The 19,621-nt window shown below is 47.4% G+C and overlaps 1 protein-coding gene across 1 annotated transcript in view; it reads right to left on the reverse strand.

Annotated features, from left to right (window-relative positions):
- LOC119401932 (chromatin-remodeling ATPase INO80-like) overlaps positions 1 to 19,621 on the reverse strand; it is a 255,790-nt gene that overhangs the window by 27,476 nt on the left and 208,693 nt on the right. Inside the window, 8 exon segments of the mRNA XM_049418455.1 lie at positions 187 to 405; positions 4,713 to 4,824; positions 6,073 to 6,231; positions 9,945 to 10,033; positions 11,418 to 11,520; positions 12,952 to 13,110; positions 16,860 to 16,932; positions 17,372 to 17,466. Of these exon segments, the coding sequence (XP_049274412.1) occupies positions 187 to 405; positions 4,713 to 4,824; positions 6,073 to 6,231; positions 9,945 to 10,033; positions 11,418 to 11,520; positions 12,952 to 13,110; positions 16,860 to 16,932; positions 17,372 to 17,466 (1,009 nt within the window).

The following is a 19,621-nucleotide window of genomic DNA, read 5'->3' on the forward strand; positions in this document are numbered from 1 at the left end:
TTCCATTGAAGCTGCAAGTTTCGAGTCTCTCCACGTTAATTAATCATTTTCTGTTCCATCAACATGGAAAAAGGTGTCTAACAACAACAACAAAAAAAGAGAATTGCTTCACTTGGGCTGGGGCCCACCAAAATCCAGAGATGCACATAAACGAGGAAGGAACGGCGTTGTCCAGACGCAACTCACCGGTCGACGACGCACCGTTCCAGGGAACGCTGTAACCGTAGGCTGCGAAGCCAGCCTGCGCTCCGGCTTGGGCTCCGGCTCGCTCGGCGGCCGCCAGCATAGATCCCCGGCCGCGCAGCGTGGCCCCACCCCTGCGTGTCGACCCTCGCGGCCGACCCCGACTCCGACCTGTGCCCCGGCCCTTTTTGCCACCTGGAGATGGCACTCCGGGACTGTCCACTGATTAAGGAAAAAAAAAAAAAAAAGATGGCAAAAAAAAAATTCACCTAGTTCCACACAGTGAAAACCAGTGCGAGTGTATGAGATTGGCTAGTGAGATCATGTGGAGTCATAAATCCACCGCTAGATTTGAAATACATGCGCTTACGCTTGATTGGGAAAAGCTAGATCGCATGACCCGCACGCTCAGGCATTTCAGTGAACGCAATGCGTCACCTGATTTGCCACCGGTGCAGCCGGATTTCTGCCACGTGTGTGCTCCCTGTTATCTACATGACCCTCGTACACGACCAGGTGCCTCGCCTTGGTTTATTACAATTATTGTCAGTCTCTAAATAATGTAATTAACGAAAGTGTGAACTACTTTCCCGGTATCTTGTACGGAAAGTAGTGATGCAGAACTATCGGTAAATTGACTATCGATAGTATCGATAGTTTCTTTGAAACTATCGATAGTGTAAACAAACTATCGATAGTGCTACTATCGATAAACTATCGATAGTACAATTGGTAGTACCATAGTTAATGTTACTACAGCGATATTACTGCCACCCGTGTTTATTGCTTTGTTTTGACGTATTCGGGTTTCACCCACAAAGACTGTTAGCAACGTTTCACGCAGACCACGCCGTAATGTTTGAGAAGCTTCACAATTGTTTGAGATCATTCTGTTAATATTACGAGCCGGACGCGAATAGTCAAGTTTATTCGAGAGCTTACGCGTGCACCAGCGATAACGCTGGAGGGTTTGATGGCTGATGTATAAAGGACGACGCGGTCCACCGATGATCACATTACTCAACGGCTGACGGCTGCTCCCGCCGCTATGAGTGCGCAGCTTGTATCGCTTGTATTTCGAGTTTTGATTTTCTGGGCGCAAGTTCGCCCAAATAAAGAGTTCCGTATTTCCCAGTCTTGCTGCAGCATTCTTCACGGTCACAACCGCGTGACAATACTATCGATAGTGGTGTGAATAATGATGCGGCTGCTGGCCGGCCATATGCCAGAATATTTGCGATAGCTTACTACCAGCTTCGCTTTATTTATGAGCAATTTGTGGCAGAGAAATTAATTATTTCCGCAGGGAAAATGGCGTAATATATCCATCAATAAATTCGTATCCAAAAGCAACCAGTTACACCTTAAAAATAAATTATTGATATTTTTTTCTTATTTTGAAATCATAAAATGCAATATCAATTTGAAGCCGCGCAGTCCCTCCTCCACATGTGAAGGCTTCCTTTCCGCTACAGCTGAACAGTCTCACTTTATGATCATGTGTCAGCAAAGTACCCTGGTGAAGAACACAATCATGTCCACTTTCTGGACCTCCAGCCTGCTCCTCCGGCTCCGCTATGTACCATGCGCGCGGGGAACCAAGTTTATTCTGCAGTATGTCCGCGCTGTTGATTTTATACTATCGATAGTACCATCGAATTTTTTACTATCGATAGCGCTGTCGATAGTATTTTTTACCATCGATAGTTCGATAGTGACTCGGCTATCGATAGTATCGATAGTACCATCGATAGTTCTCCATCACTAACGGAAAGTCATGATCATTTCGTTTTCTTTTTGTTTTATTTCTTTATTCACTCCATCCTCTGGTCACATGACCTGCGTGACGCCCACTACTAGTACTGCTACCAATACTACTATTACTACTACTACATTATTACTACTACAACTATGACGACGGCACAGGGAAGACTAAGAGAGCATCACTGTAAACAACTGAAGAACAAGTCCAGAACATAGACCATTGCATATTAGCTTGAGGAGGTGTAATGAGAAAGAAGTGCGCGGCTGCTGTGATGTCCTGAAAGGCATTGTGCTTTATGCTCCAATAACAAAAATTTGCTTCACGCTCCACCAACAGAACCGCAGTGCACCGACCCTTCACCTCTGCAGGAAAGCGGTGCGAACTGGAGCCCACTCACTGATTACACTCAAACATCATTATAACACAGTCGCATCTGACACGAAAATAAGTTCGTTATATCCAAAAATTCGCTATAAAGGTACACTCAAACCTCGACATAATGAACACGGATATAACGAATTATCAGTTATAACGAAGTAAATGAAAAATAGCACTCATTGCAAGCAGTGTTGCGAGTGCATGCTTATAACTAATCTTCGGATATAACGAAGTTATTGTTGTGTCAGATGTGGCTGTTATAATGAGGTTATAGTGTATATTTGTAACACTGTATCTATGACACTATTCTTCATTTACTTCATTATAACCGACAATTCGTTATACCGATGTTCATTATATCGAGGCTTGAGTGTACATGTTTCTGCTCTGCCCCGTAAGCACTAGCCTAACTCTAAAATAAAACTACATTGTTTCCAGCCAAAATGTTCCCTGACTGAGATCGATATTGAGGTTTCTCATAACATTTCGTAGGACATCAAAGTTTCACAGTAAAACTGTAGTTCTGGATAGCAAAAGTGTACAGCAAATGTATGGCAAAATTAGTTGTCCATTGTTACAGAAGTGCTTGACATCGGTAAATGAGCATACGTAATTGCCTGGCACATTTACACAAATTCTTTTTATGTTGGAAGGAAATACTGGTGTGGGTGTTACAGTATTCCTAGGTTGTTGCTGACTGTGGAGCGCTGGTGTTACCAATGTACGAAAGCTGTGCCGCGTTGAACATTCGCGATTGAGTCTGTGGCAAGCTGGGTTTTCAGTCACGGATGTTCAACATACCGTAACTTTTGTTGAAATTGGTTTAGACTATTCTTGTTTTCTTGCATGAAGTTGTCGTTGCAGATTCTTCTGACATGCTGATTTACTTTGTAACTATCTCACTCTAGGCAAATTATAGCTGCCGAAATGGCACATGGAATGGATGATATTTTAAAACTACACATCCTCGATATAACGAATTATCGGTTATAACTAGAGCTGTGCGAATAGCAAAATTTTGGGTGCGAAGCGAATTCAAATAATAAAGATTGAGTGCGAATCGAATTGAATAATTTCGAATAATTTTCGTATATTTCTCAAACATTTTTCGAATAATTCGAAGTGAAATTACAGAAGAAGTTGCAGAGAATCCCTAAGTATGTTCTTGTGAGATAGCAACATGAAAGTGTTTCTTTTCGCTAGGTTGATGAAGCGCTGGTGGGGTCATATTTCATAGTTGTCTTTCTTATCAAGAATGAGGCAATGTAGACGCCAAATTGTATTTATGTACATGATTTGGTGCAACCAAAGCGTTGCCGACAACACTTTACACGTGATAGGCAAAGATGCCATTTCCTCAGCCTCTCCTCCTCTTTCAACTTCTGTGGAAGGCCAACTGAAGTGGTGGACAAGGGTGTGCTCCCTTCAAGTACGGAGTTCCAAATCTGCCTTGTAGATGTCGATATACAAGAACATCTGAAATACTGGATGCTAAAAAGCTTCGGCTTCCGATTTTTCGGACTTCCTGCCCAAATTTCATGTCCAAAACAGCATTAATTGAGCCCCCAACTCTGCCACATCTTTCATCTCCGTATTGAAACCAGCGTTTTCTTGAGTTAATACATTTGCAACCGTAGCGGTGCTTGAAAGGCAGCTTTGCCGCAATACGGGGGTGTGATGAGGTGAAGCATATTGAAAATCTAGGGACCACTTCCAAACGGACGTTGTCTCTTGGCTAAGTTCGACCGTAACAGACCTTGAAAGGCAGCTTTGCCGCAATACGGGGGTGTGAGGAGGTGAAGCATATTGAAAATCTAGGGACCACTTCCAATCAGACGTTGACTGTCTCTTGCCCAAGTTCGACCGTAACGGAGCTTGAAAGGCAGCTTTGCCGCAATACGAGTGTAATGAGGTGAAGCATATTGAAAATTTGAAGGGGTCCCTTTCAACCGGACGTTGACTGCATTTGTCTTTGGGAAGTTCGAATAGTTCGAATAGTAAAATTTCAGTGCGAATCGAATCGAATAGCAAACACTATTCGAAAAATATTCGAAATTTCGAATATTCGCACACCCCTAGTTATAACGAAGTAAATGGAGAATAGTCTTGTCATAGGTACAGTGTTACGAATAAATGTTTATAACGAATTTTCGCATATATCGAAGTTATTTTCATGTCAGGTGTGACTTTGTTATAATGAGGTATGAGTGTAGATAAACAACTGCATACTTGAAATCAACACACAAGTATACATAAACGGAGCAAGTTGCATCCAAACCGATAAATAATTGGGAAGAAAGTTTTCAAGTGCAGTATGCCCTTTAAAACATGTAAAACATACCTGGCCATAGAATTACTCCTCACAGTAAAACTGAGGAAATCTCACCTGAGGTGTTCAGCGGAGGGACGGGAGTGCTCGACGGGCTGCCGTCGTCCACGATGAGGGGACCGTCGCTACTGTCGTCATCTTGCGCAACAGCCACGCTGCTCAGCGAACGCTGCATGTGCGGGTAGGCATAACGTGCTTTTACTACTACTTACTACTACTGGTTGAGAGAGTTGTCGAATATGACAGTGACATCGTGGCAAGTTATTCGTTTTGAAATGAGTCACCATCAGTCAGTTAAAAACCACCCGGACATGACTGGACAACAATGCCATTGCATACAGCATTGGCACCTGCTTGGTGTAAAAAAAAATAAAGAGACATACCATATCTACTTGATTATAACATACTTCTATTTTTAGAAAGGTGAATCCAAAGAGTGCTTTTCTCCTATCTTTTACCACCATATTTCTATACTGAATGCAACCGTAAAAAACAGCGCAATAAAACGACGACAACAAAAGACGAGACAGGACTGTTAATGTGTAGTTTTCTGCTATGATCACATACTGACAAGCTCAATTTCATACGCTTTTAATGTGGCTTCACTGTATCTGTAACTCTGTACGGGTGAATGTTATAATCAGATATACAAGATATGCAGTTAAAATCCCTGAGGCACGACCGAAGAACTATGACGTAATGTACAAGATTAGCTAACTGCTACCAGCAATGAAAGACAGACCCTACGCTGCACTAATATGAAAAGCTCAGTGAGTTGATGGATCATGTTGGAACTGCAAAAAATGACAGCACACAAGAGCCTACACATAACATTCCCTGCAGCCCTCTAAAAGAACCAGTACACTCACAGAACAACGAATAGTAGACATATGCGGCACAATATATTTACTTTTTGTCATTTTCGTTGTTGCTTCGTAAGTGTACTCCTATACACAGCACAGCCGTGAACGTTTAACAACTGGCCCCGTTCATCACTTCACAAGAAATGTCATTCTCGGATCTTACGTGCCAAAAAAACATATGTGATTGTGAGACACGCTGCAATGGGGGGGTCTCCAAATCAATTTTGACCACCTGAGGTTCTATAATGTGCACCAAATTCTACACACACGTGTGTTCTTCCACTTCGTCCCCATTGGAATCTGCCTACTGTGGCCAGGAGTCCAACCCGCACCCTCGAGCTTAGCAGCACTACATTATTACAAGCGGTAGTCCACCACGGTGACTCGTGTTACAATACAATCGTAATGCATACTGCAGTACGCGGTACAATATGCAACACGCCCTGTTACGATTAAGCATAATTATGTTATGCTGTTATACATAGAACACTCTGTTACAATACACAGAATATGTTACAGTATGTGACAGCATGTCATATTGCACGTGCACCCACCTCACTGTACGGGCTTGGCGGGATGGAGTCGAGGCTGACGATAGACTCGGAGTCCTGTTGCGAGGGCAGCGTGGGGGGCGGCGTTGGCGCCATCGACGCAAGCGGGGCGGCACTGGTCGTCACGTTGTGCTCTACAAGCTTCTTCTTACGTGGACCCCGCTGGTAAAAGGAAGAGCCAGAAAAATGTCGCGAAAAGAGCTAAAACACCTCGGCCCAATGAACCAGCATGCCCCATTCTACCTCTTCTATCAGACAGCTGTAACATCCCCAAAGAAATCCCACTCAAGTGCCGTGCCGTACATGAAAAGTATGTGTACGTCAAAAACGTTTGCTGATACATTTCTGACGTACGTGTGCAAGTGTGCTTCTAACAATATTGCAATCAGATCACGTCTCCCATTATTGATAACGTTCACAGAGCTGAGGTGGCACTGAGATAACATATGCTGTGAAACAAGACGATCAATCATAAGGGAATGAACCCTCCACGGAGGAAAAATGTTTAAGGTGCACGCCTAAAGATAGGCATCGCTTGGGCAACAAGGGTACTGCTCGCATACGATGAATGTACTGAGTAAGCTTCATGGCAGCATGGCCACATAATGTGGTCAACAGTGATGCTACCGAGGACTTCTGATTTGGAGCAATTTTTGGAGCAGCAAAATTTCCGTTTTGGAGCACTTTGGAGCAGCAAAATTTTCATCTTGGAGCACTTTGGAGCAGATAATTTTGCATCTGGGAGCACTTTGGAGCAGATAATTTTGCATCTGGGAGCACTTTGGAGCAGCGAATTTTATATCCTGGAGTGCAATACGGAAGCATATTGCATTAACATTCAAGCACCTGAGTATTATTATGGGGCTCTTATGAAGGCTAGAAATATTTCGATTCATTGCAAATCTCATGGAAAAAATCATCTCAGGAGCATAGGCGTGCGCACCAGGGGGGGGGGGGGGCAGGGGGTGGCGGCGGCCGCCCTGCCCCCCCCTAATCACTAAGAGGGGGGGCGGGCGCAAAATCTGACCCGTACATTGACCCTTGCGATAGCAATTATATGGACACTCTCGGCGGATTTTTGCCGTCGCCGTTGTCGTAATTTTCCGTATAAAGTCCAAATTAATAACATCACCACACGCATTCTAGCCGCGGGTAAAAGCTCGTGAGCGCTGGTGATGAACGCGGCTGAAGCGGAGATTAAACTAGCCGGCCGTCTGTCTCCGCCACACGGACAGCGCATGAGATAACATCTTCCCGCGTGCGGGCCTGCCGTCGATTGCTCATCAAACAGGGAGGAAACGCCCCGCCCGTCTTTCGTAAGGAGCATGAAGGGACGCCAGGGGAGCGGAAGGGGGGGGGGGGGACCGCATCGTTCGAAGGGCGCAGTCGCTTGCGCGCGCGCTATCTCGAGGCATCAGGAGACGGCTCGTAAACTTGCTGTGCTCTCAACGCTTACTTCGCGTTTAGAGAACTCAGAGCAAGAAAACGCTTCGGTTCCTGGAGGGGCCATATTCCCTTAAACCGGCGTTTTGTTGAGTTACGCGAGATCGGATCCAAAAGAGTTAGCTGCTAGTCTTACTTCGTTTCACAATACATTTTTTTGGTATCGCATTCATTGCTTCGCTCTTAAGCGAAACTTAGTTTTTTAAATGCGAATGCATTTCTTAGTCGGGCTATGTGAGGCATCCGGCGTAGATGCGGGCGGGCGCGCTTATCCTCGCCCCTAGCAACCGGAGCATGTGGTGCGAGAGAGTGTAGGAGAGGGTAGGTGCAGTGCTTCGCCGCTCCTTCTCTCGCCGTTCGCTCTCTCTCCTCCCTGCGCCACCGCCTCAATGCAGTGCGTTTGAAACGCGTTTGTAGCGTTTGTGCTGCCTTGGCACAGCCTGAAAACAGCATGTTCTAAACGCGTTTGTGCTGCATTGAAGGCGGTGGCAACATCCCTGAGGTGATTACGAACGCACGTAGGAAGCGTTCGTTGAAAGAGGCGCCCTAAAGGGAGACACTTCAGCGCATCGATGTGTCCAGCTTTACGCCATTAAAATTACTACGCCATGTACTCTCGGCGCAAGAAATGCATTCGCATTTCCTCACGATTCCCTTCGGGGAGGTGGGGGCATTTTTTTAACCGTTAGCTACTGACCCCCGAAAGTGAGGGGCGGATGTGTAACATGGCGTAGCCGCTTCACTCTGGGCCGTCAGCGACGGGCCCGCTACTGACAGCTGCGAATTTGCGGCTGCTCCGACCAGGAGATATGATTTTACTAATGAGACGACATTTTTAAAAAAGCAAGCAAAAAATTCGAATAGGAACCCTAGCACGTGAGCTCGAAAGGGCAGGGCCTTTTAGGGGGTATTTACCGCAGAGTGATTACAAACTCGGATGTGCTGGCGGAAGGAATTACGAAAAAGCGGTTCTGGATGAAGATCCATGGATAAAGTATACCTGAGGAAAAGTGTCAACGCGTTTCCACCGTTCGTGTGCTCTTTCCATAAACGCGAAGCAAGGAAAATTCGATATTGTCCCATATATCTACTGCGAGCGATCCCAGATTTCATTCCGCGATGTCCGGAAACAGAAGTGACAGACATTTTAGCGGCACTCATGTGGTTATTACTGAACACTGCTTTCCTTACGTGCCATGCGACGCTTGAAACGAGCTATCGGCAGCGTTTCTGGAACAGACGACGTCCGCCGATGAATCGCCGTCGCACTTTCTCGCTACCGATAGGCCTAGACGTCACGAGCCTCTGCGGAGAGCGCGTTTTGCTGTCGAGCCGACTTGCAGAACAGAAGCTGCGTCGGCACCGTGCATGGCATCGTGGCTTACTCGTAACGCACGCGCGAGCGCTATTTATTCAGCGGAATAATTCTTGGTCCATGACTGCGACTTTATTGGCAGCCCCAAGATCGAGCTGCACATGTTCTGACCAAGGAGGTTAAAAAAATTTGCTGGAGTGGCGATTATTGCGCAATAGTGAAGCCGTGCCCACCAAAAGATGGCGGCTGCGCCCGCCATCTTACTAGGGGCACGATAAACCACCGGCGTTTGGCGAAGGAAAGCGAGCGTTTTCCACGCACGCCAGAGAAGCTTAATATGGCAAGTTTTACGAGTCAGATACTACTGCAAGTGTGTCTTTGTGTTACTAGTTTTCGTAAGTAAGCCTCAAAGTCATGGCATATTTTATTGGACATCAATCGTCAATACTCCTCTCGACTGGTTACTTTTGTCGGCAACAACGATCTTTTATTTTGTAGTTAACGTAGCATTTACACTAACAGGTCAAAGCCATTTGACCTCTAAGTAGGCGCGACCAGAAAAGAGCATGTTTCCGAGCTCTTTGGTGGGCAAAAGCTGGCTTCACTTTCGCTGGCAAGGCGTTTCGAGAGCTTCCACTCCAGAATTTTTTTTTAAACCTCCTTGGTTCTGACGCGCCGGCGGTGCGATTGCCGGTGATAGACGCCCCCAAACCCGAGACTTTGGCGCAGTTTGGCGCAAATTTCGTCGATATTATCAGGATGGCGCAGTAAATACAATTTGGCGCGCTTTGGCGCAGTTGGCGCAGGAGTGGAACCACTGGGTCAAACATAATTGTTGAAACAACTAAGCCCTATACAGTGAAGCATTCTGCCAAGGGCTTACATCTCTTATATCAGATTATTACAATTGCTGAAATCCCCTTTGAGTTTTAGGCCCGTTGCTATGAACTTGAAAAGCCAGAGAACGCCTGTTAGCTTGCTCCTTTTTAATACAAAACAGCAAGGTTTATTTAGTACTGTGTAAGTAGCCTATAACGGCGCTCTATTACACAACGGTGTTTGCGGACACTATGTTCACAGTACTAAAACTTGCTAATAAGAAGGGAGATGAGCTGACCTTCTCCCCTTTGTCACTTCGCCTCTTACGCTCCTTGGGCTTCTCGACGTTGTCCTCAAGCTGCTTCCGTTCCTCTTGACGCTGCCGGACTGGGCGAATGTATGGGTAAAAAAAAAAAAGACAAGAAAATAAATCATCCACGAGAAAAAGGTGCGAAAACTAAATTTAACAGGTAAGCTTACTGGTGCCCAACTCCATTTGGAAATTAAAAGGGATTCTTACCCTGAAAATACTCAATGTGCAGTGAAAACTCCATATAAGGAACAGGAATACAATGAATTATCGATTTTAACAAAGTAAACAAAAATGAGACCCGTCTTTGCTACCGTAAAAGCTTGTTAATTGCAAGAAAATCCCAAGAAAATTAAAGCATGTTGATGCCATAGATGTTTGTTTATTGTTTTCTTGGTACTTTCAATAATTCCGAATTTGGTTAAATTTGGACAATTTTTCCAGTCATATGAGATACAAATTAACGAGCTTTTACTGTATAGTGTTACTAATATACGATCATAACAATCTTTTAAATATAACTGATCTACTTTAATGTGAAATACAACTTCATTATAATACTGAGGCTTGGCTGCAGTCCAAAAGACAGCTGCACAAATTCCTTGTCAAGAATTAACAATTAATAAGGAGGCTAATGAGCAATGCCAGAGTGGACAGCAGTGACCATGTGGCGGGGGGTGCTTAACCCTTTGCGGTCCGTTGTCGGGCAGCGCCCGACAACGCAACACGGCCGTAGCGGTCCGCTGTCGGGCCCCGCCCGACAAGGGTGTTCGTGGTTTAAATTTTGCTGTTTTCTCACCGCGAGTCGCGCGCATTTTTTGTATACATGAAGGGCCATCTCTTGAGGAATAAGTGAGCTTTGTTTGTTGAGGTTTTACTTTTTTGACACTAGGGTGCAGCACTATGATCAGCACGGGGCCTAGAGCGTACCCACTCGCGCGCGCGGTTCGCTGAGAAGCATGGCCACGTTTTCACCGCGTGCGTTTTACGGCGGTGCTTTTAGCGAAAGCGAGGATGACTTTAGTGAGGAAGAGAATTACGTGCCTCCACCAGACAGTGATGACAGTGATTCGACAGAAGTGAGTGACGAAGACGACGACGGCGGCGGTGGAAACCTGCAGTAATAACCCTGGCCTGCACACAGGGGAATGCTTTGAGCGGTATCATACGTTGCCCAAATATCACTAAAAGAGTTGCCTGCAGAATGCAGGAGCAAAAATAAATATCCTGTGCGTTTCTCTTCCACAGCTTGTGTTTTTATTCGCGGCGCCAGAAACTGGCGAAATAGTTTCGGACCGCTAGAGCCGGAAAGTGGGTAAAGGTTTTGGACCGCAAAGGGTTAAATATGAGTATTTCACGAAGGCACTTGCCTTTCATTTCGTCATTCATTAGTGGCGTGATCCCACTTCCAGGACGAATTCTAATTGTCAGAAGCCTCGTTAGAGCCAACGATGAACTTACACTTCCGCTCCAGCTCGGCGTCGTCCAGAAGCAACGACACAACCTCCTTGGGCTTCAGCGTGTCGGGCTTGAAGTTGCCGCCACTGATCACCATGCGTTGGATCTGCGGAGACAAAATCCACGAGGTTGGTGAAAAAAAAGGAGAGATGAATGGATGGCCTCCATGAGTTTGTGTAAGGTGGTTCTTAACATGAAATGCAAATGTCACAATGTTTTCCATCATCTTCAGTGAGCTATGTTAGCATGCTTCCATAAGTATTCCATATGTTAGTATGCTTCCATAAATATTCCGTAACTTGGCATGCTTCTGCAAGTATGCCGTATATTAGTATGCTTCCATAGGTATTCCGTATTGTTCCGTTTCACGTAATGCGGAGACCTGCATTAGAGCTATGTTACGTTATGCAGAGAGATATGTTAGTATGCTTCCATAAATATTCCGTATATTAGTATGCTTCTGCAAGTATTCCGTATGTTAGCATGCTTCCATAGGTATTCCGTATTGTCCCGTTTCATGTAATGAGTAGACTTGTCCTGCGGATATGTACCGTCATCACAAATTGAAGCAAGGAACTGTAAAAACCTTACTGCAAGCTCTTCAGCTATAATCATGATATCACCTTGCCAGTTTATGCGTTTCGCTCAAAATCACCATCACCACAGTGGGTGCCCATTTTTGGAAGGGCACAAATAGAAAACAATGCAAACAACGTTGAATTAGTGCGACTTCAGTAAGTGTGCATTCGCTGCCTCTAGGCTTCTCTAACCTTTCCTCTCACAATGGTGTAGCTGAATCTGTGGTTGCTTTGTGAGCCACATTGTGAGGCTACCCATCTAAACGCAAGGTTGGAAATGCAGAAACCAATTAGCTGTGTATTAACTGCATCGAGCTTGATGGCTTTGCTGCCTTTTGCTGAATATAAATTGCAACCACGCACGGGTCACAACACTGGCGCAAATACGGCCCGATGTCATTGCTTGCAAGAGAAACGTGGCGCAATGTAAAAATAAGGTACTCTTTTCAGCTGCCTTATTTTTAATAAACCGACTTTTCAAGCGAGGCCTGTTATGCATTACAGATTTTGGCAGCAGCATTGATGTACGCGAAAAATTCGGCGTCGGCAAGCGTGCAGAAATGTGGCCCTCGAAGGTGCGCCAGTCACATTGTTATTTGTATGCACAGTTTTCCAATAAATGATGCTCTCTCAATCGTGGGCTTCTCAGCAATCAGCCGTTTCTGACATGGCAATGTTCACTTGTCATGTCACGGTGCTACATTTCATTGTTGGCTGGATATGAACGCATGACGATTGTTTTTGCATGTAGCAATTCAAGTCTTGTGCTGCTAAGCACGTGGATGAAGGTCCAGTTCCCGGCATGGAGGGAAAAAAAAACAGGAGGGAGCATTGCACAATGCTATAGAAAGAAAGAAAAAAAATGTAGTAGGTTGTTTTCCAGGTCCCGCGAATACTGAAAACTAGGTACGCGACTGTACTGGTAGGCAACTAGAAACCGATATACAAGAGCTGCTCACCTCACTCTTTTCTCGCGCCCTCTGAAGGATGCGCTCCTCAATGGACCCTTTGCAGAGGAGCCGATACACGGTCACCTGCTTGGTCTGGCCCAGACGGTGGGCCCGGTCCATGGCCTGCTGGTCCACGGTCGGGTTCCAGTCGCTGTCGTAGAAGATCACCTGGCACCAGAAGAGTCGCATAGTGAAATTCAACCAAATTCTGGAATTTTATGCCCGAATAGCAGACCCTGTCAAGCCTGACAGATTGCTTTTTGTCTGTAACCACCAAATGTCATCGAGCGCCACTAATGCTGAAATAGAAGACTGACAGTGTTAGAGAAAAATCATTCATCGTAAGCAGCAGCGTATTTTATGTCGATCGCAAAGCAAAGGTCTATCCCAAGGATCCCCAATTTACTACAGTCTACCATATTCTGTGCAAGCCGATTCAATTCTTTACCTGCAAACACCTAAGTTATACCAATATCAACCCAATCAACTTTCTGCCATCCTCCGCTGTGCTTCCTCTCCCATGGTACTTTTTATTGATCCAACTGACCACTGGTTGTCTGACCTACACACGATAGGCCTGGAATATTGCAAGGATATCTAGGTGATACAGTGGAACCCGTTTATAACGAACTCGAAAGTGTCGCGAAAAGTGGTCGTTATATCAGTAGTTCGTTGTACAGTCGACGTCCGATTTCCCGGACGCCCGAAATTCCGGACATGCCTGATTTCCCGGACTCATCTGTGGCACCGTCAAGTTCCCCGTAGAGTCAATGTATTAAAAAGTCCGAAATTCCGGACGCTTATAGCCTTCGCTATCCGATTTCCCGGACTTTTTACTGTTAACCGCCGACCCAAAGTCGCCACCGACGCCGCCATTTTGGTTGTTTTCATTTTCATATCCTTGAACCCACCATACTCGCATCAGCAGCAACGCCGCACCGCGCCGCGGCTGCCGTAACCTCGAAACAGCACGTGTCAATCCGTTGCCAGCCGTAGCTTAGCCAAGCCAAACGTCACCGTGTTCGTTCACGTGTTGTTTTGTCAGCTGTGCCAGCTCTGCGGTCGTGTCTGCGGTTGATCGTTTGGTGCTGCGCGCTACCTTCAGTGATCACGTTTCCCGACCTTCAGCATCCACCGAGTTCCTAGCTGTTTCGTGCTGCGCTTTTCGTCGAGCGGATTCGCCGTTTACAGCAATGGCACCGACTGCTCCTTCGTCTTCGTCCGCGCCTTCGAAGCGCACAAAGCCACCTCGTAGGCTCACGATGACGAACTGCCATCCGCGGACGTTGCCTTCGACGATCTGCGCGCTGGCGGCGTGTTGATTCCAGCCGAGATAACCCTTGAGGGCTTCGCCGACGCTGACAAAGACCTCGAGCTATGTGCGGAGTTGACCGATGACGAAATCATTCATCAAGTTACGGAGGATTCCGATGACACCGAGAACGAAGAGCCAGCTCCTACACAGCCAACGAGCTCGGAGTTGACGCGAGCACTGATGACACTGTCATTGGTGTACAGCGGCAACATGACGTTGACTGAAATTGAGGCAGACATAATCGCGGGCAAGCGGACCGTGCAAAAGAAAATAAGCGACTTCTTTGCGCCCATGTGCTGACCTAAGGTAGTGCCGGCCACGTCGTATTTTTTTTTTTTTATAAACGGCTCTTTTCAGAGCCACCTAAACGATGCATTGGCTGAATTGCTATGGGAATCTTGTATTCCGGCTGTGACCCTCTCCGTCAGCGAAAAATACCTATCAAAAAGGTGCGTTTTCACGTGCATTCGTTTTTCCGGACTGCCCGATTTTCCGGACGTTTTCGCGGTCCCTTGAGGGTCCGGGAAATCGGACGTCGACTGTATACGGACTCGCCCTTAAAAACGTGCGCTTTGCGGCCAAGCCGTTTTTTTTTCCTTTGTGCACTTTTATTAAAGTGCTAACAACCCCTTCGGTGACAAGCTAAGCCTTTTCGCGTCGTGAAGCGACGCTTGCTGCGTGCTCACGAGTGAATTAACCGCCTTTGCAATGAGCTGACACCTTCACCGAAGCGTGGTACCACGACATGCAGCCGATCGTCCCTGGCTAGTTGCGTGCAGCGCGTTACCTACTCGGGTCGCGGAGTCACTGCCGGGCCGCTTGCTGTATGCCGTACGCGCGTTTGTACGTTCTTCGTGCTTGCTTCACTCCGGATCGTACACGGATGCGGCGACTGGCCTCTTCGGTCAACGCGGTGAAAACAAGCATTTTCCAAGCAATGCGCACTACGTCTCCACGATGCTCTCGCGGCCCTGCACGACGATGCGCGGCGCACTTCAGTTGTCACCTAGTCAAACACGCAGTATACGCTCGCTGTCAGTGCATCGACGTTTCTCGGTGCCCGCGCCGCTCAACAACAGCGAACTACTTTCGTTTCTACAAAGCGACGCGCGCTTTAAAGCGGTCTCGCACGAGGCGGCGGCGGCAAACTTGCGAACGGCAGCATGGCTAAGCATGGCGCGCTCGTACCGCCGTCAATCCGCAGTGTACGGTGTACGCCACACGCGCAGCCGCGCAGATATCTACAAATCAGGGGCGTAGCCAGGGGGGGGGGGGTTCAACCCCCCCCCCCCCCGAAATTTTTCAGTTTCGCTTGCGTATATATACATGCACACATACAAACGCACGTACGAACATACATTAAGTATGGCTGAACCCCCCCCCCCCCTCCCGAAAAAAGTTTCTGGCTACGCCCCTGCTACAGATGACTGTGATAAGGTTGTCGGCATAACGGCACGTTTATCGACGGCCACCACCTCGCCTTCGCTCTTTTCTGATGCTTATCCACGAAGGCATCGCCGCAATCGCGCGGAAGTCGTAATCACCGATCGACCGGTCTCTGCCGTTACCATAAAGACGGATGACTTTTTGCAGCACATTGTGGCGTCGACGAGTTTAGGGACGCAGTGAACCTTTTTGCGATGGAAAGCTATCGTGGTTATCACTTCTTGCATTTATGCCTTCTTGCGTTCCAAGGCATTGTTTGATTCATCGCAGGCTTGAATGAGTTGAGCGCATACGAGGACACGGACAGAAGGAAGAGACGTACACACACTAGCGCCAGTGTGTGTACGTCTCTTCCTTCTGTCCGTGTCCTCGTATGCGCTCAACTCATTCAAGTATGACCAACCAACAAGCCCGCATCGCCACCCTCATCGCAGGCTACAGAGAACGGCGTCAGGAAAGGTCACCGTGCGAAAGCTGACCGCAAGGCTTCATGCTGCCTACTATTTTCTTTTTTTCCTCATTGCCATTCTACCACTGAAGAAACGCCTGGAAAGTGAGCGACCTCGCTCGCAGCGTCCGAAATCTGCGTGCTGTGCTCGCCGATCTGGGTATCTTAGTCGCGAGTAAACGGGAGCGGGGCACGTGCGAGCGCGCGCCCCTGATCACGCTTTAGAAGGCATGCTTTAACTTTTTTTCGCTTCGTATGCGCCATATTTTTACCGCGACCGCGTCTGAAGTGTTCGTTGTAAAAGTAGGAGGCTTTGAAAAATGTTCGCTATATCTGGACGCAGCTTCAATGGTTAGCATAGGAAAATCGTAAGTGCACCCAAATATGGTCGTTATAACCGATAGATCGTTATATGTGGGATCGTTATAAGTGGGTTCGACTGTATTGCCTAGGATATTCCTAGGACATCCTCGGCAGTATCCTAGGAAATATAACCTACAATATTGAATATCACCTTTTGTTCTCTCATCCAGTTTGCTGTCATCCTGTCACTTGACATTAAACCCAGCATTCTTTTGTTTCATGACTAGTTGTGATATCTCAGCTTTATCTATAGGAACTATCGCCCGTCGAGAAAAACAGAAGGGAAAACTGAAATAATTAAAAGAATTGCGGGGGTGTCACAGCATTACTATTACATCCACTCACCGTGTCGGCAGCTGTGAGGTTGATTCCAAGACCGCCGGCACGCGTGCTCAGGAGGAACACAAAGATGTCCGACCTGCGGAAGGAAAGTTGCAACATCGCACATGACACAGTTGCTACACAAAGCACCAAAGCACTGGAAAACTAAACAGCTCTGCGTGGCTGGAGGAATAAAGTACTAGTCTTCAGACTCCAATGAGCTTCAGCATCAGAAATTTTGGACGTCCTTTTACATTTGACTTTACGGGGCATGCGGCAGTGCCCCAAAGGCGTACAAATTATGAGGCATCTGGAAAATCAGCAGTTGTCTGTATTCAACTTGCCTCTAGCACTATTCCATTCGAACTTGGTCTCTAAAACTGATACTTACACACAACCAACAACCACTGTGAGTTTGTAAAGGTTAATAACTGATTGATCGATCCAGCGTTTGCCTTCGCTGTTGCCCTTAAGGTGGTCGATCCAATCGTTTATCTGCAAGGCTAAGAGCAAAAGAGCGAGGAATCAAGTCGTACCTGGCCTGGAAATCCGCAACCATGTCCCTCCGGTCGGAGATCTTGGAGGAACCGTCCAGCCGCATGTATGTGTGCTTCCGGTGCCACATGTACTCCTGCATGACAGAGGCAGATGATGATGATAATGAGAACCAATCCAGAGGAAACGTCACACAGACTGATAGAATCCTTGCCATTTAGTCTTCTGTAGGCACATGTGAATACAGTAAAAGCTCGTTAATTCGAATTCCACGGGAACGCTGAGCAATTTCGAATTAAACAAAATTCGAAATAATGAAAGTGAGCAAAAATGGGTGGATTTCGGGGGTGGGGGCACGAAAAATATTTATTGGCCAAAAAAGTCGGTGATGACCATCTGCTTCTTTTCTCTGAATGCCACAGCTGCGGCTCTCTGTTCCAGCGCGCGGACGCGGCGCAGGGAATCCTCTTCACCCTCTTCAAAGCTGAAGAAGAGACGCGCCGCATTAAGTGCCTCCATCACCGCAGAAGCTGACGGGCGCACAGGCGCTTCGTCATCTTCGTCTTCCTCACCTTCTGGCTCTTCAGCAACAGGCTGCGCACCGGCTACTTGAGCGATAATGTCCTCATCAGTCAGGGCACTACACACCGATGCACCGGTGTCAACTTCAACATAATCGGCAAAACGTACGCCCCGAAGAGTGTCGTGCAATGCCACTGGCATGAGCTCCTCAGCCCCGTCCACGTCGACGTCACAACTATCCTGCGCACTTCCAGCTGCAAATCCACTGTGGCGGAAACAGTTTGCGATTGTGGTCGCGGTCACCTGTTCCCATGCGCGCACCAACATGTGCATGGCAGTGAGCAGCGTAATGCCGAAGTCCTTCCTGTCGCCCGCGCACAAAATCATTCTCTCCAGCATGTGACGCCTATAAAAGCACTTGATGTTCCTTATCACACCCTGGTCCATTGGCTGTAGGGCCGCAGTCGTATTTGCTGGAAGGAACACCAACTTTGTTGCTCTCAGATCAATGTCGACTTTGTGCGCCGAACAGTTGTCGACGACAAGAAGAACGCGTCTGCCGCCCAGTTCCATTCGCCTGTCGAATTTCAGTAGCCACTTCCTGAATAGGTCACCTGTCATCCAGGCTTTCTTGTTTGCGGCGTACTCCGTCGGCAGTGACCGAATGTTTTTGAAGCACCGTGGCTTGAGTGCTTTGCCAATCACAAAAAGGGGGACCTTTTCCGTACCGGTCATACTTGCGGCGACCAGAACAGTGACGCGCACTTTGCTGCGCTTGCCGCCGGCACAGCTGTCTCCCTTGTAGGTGATCGTCTTGTCTGGCTGCAACTTGAAAAATAACGCTGTCTCGTCAGCGTTAAACACATCCTGTGGTGAGTAGCTCTCCAAGTACTGCTGCAGGGTGTCGCTTCTCCAAGTAGCGCATGTTTCGGCGTCCACTTCCTTTGCCTCGCCGGATAACGTGCGGAATACGAGATTGTGCCGCTCCCTGAAACGATGAAACCATCCCTCGGAGGCGATAAAGTCTTCAATGTCCAAGCGCAGGGCGAAATCGGCTGCCTTGGCCATGATGATAGGGCTGCTCAATGCGATACTCTGGGCTCTCATTTCTTTAACCCAGATAATCAAAGCTGACTCCAGTTCCGGGAACTTCGCTGTCCTTAGCCTTTTTCGACTGGCGCCAAAATCCTCGGCTTCATAGGCGTTTTCAATGGCCGTCCTGTTGCGTATGTAGATTGACAACGTGCTCGGAGGTATGCCGTGCTTCCTCGCAATTTCGTATTTGCTCGAGTTCCCTTGGTCAACCTCTCGCAAAATCTCCACCTTCTCCTTGACAGTCTTCGCGCAGTAGTTTCCCCGCGGCATCTTGCAACTTCGATGCGGAATAAGACGGCTTGACAGCGTGAACGAACAACGTGCTTGAGGAACAAAGTGACGCTGCCGGGTGCGGCCTAGGACTGCTAGGACTACTCCGCCGACTCCTCAGTGTCCCGCGGGTCCCGCGTATACAAGTGGCGCCAGGCGCTGAGATAGCGGGAGGGCTACGGAAAAAAAAAATTGCTCCCTGGATTTCGGAGGCCATACTTTGCTCCCCCTTTGCTCGGAGGCCACTTGAAGCTCGAAAAAACTCGTGCCACCTATCGTTCGGCCGTAAAAACTTCCACTAGTATTTGACGATGATGTCGCTCGGCGGCGCGCGCTTCGAATTATCCGTAGAGGCGGCAATTTCTGTTCGAATTAACGAATCGTTTTACACATGGTCTCCTATG

The sequence above is a fragment of the Rhipicephalus sanguineus genome, chromosome 8 (assembly GCF_013339695.2).
Source record: "Rhipicephalus sanguineus isolate Rsan-2018 chromosome 8, BIME_Rsan_1.4, whole genome shotgun sequence".
NCBI classification, from domain to species: domain Eukaryota; kingdom Metazoa; phylum Arthropoda; class Arachnida; order Ixodida; family Ixodidae; genus Rhipicephalus; species Rhipicephalus sanguineus.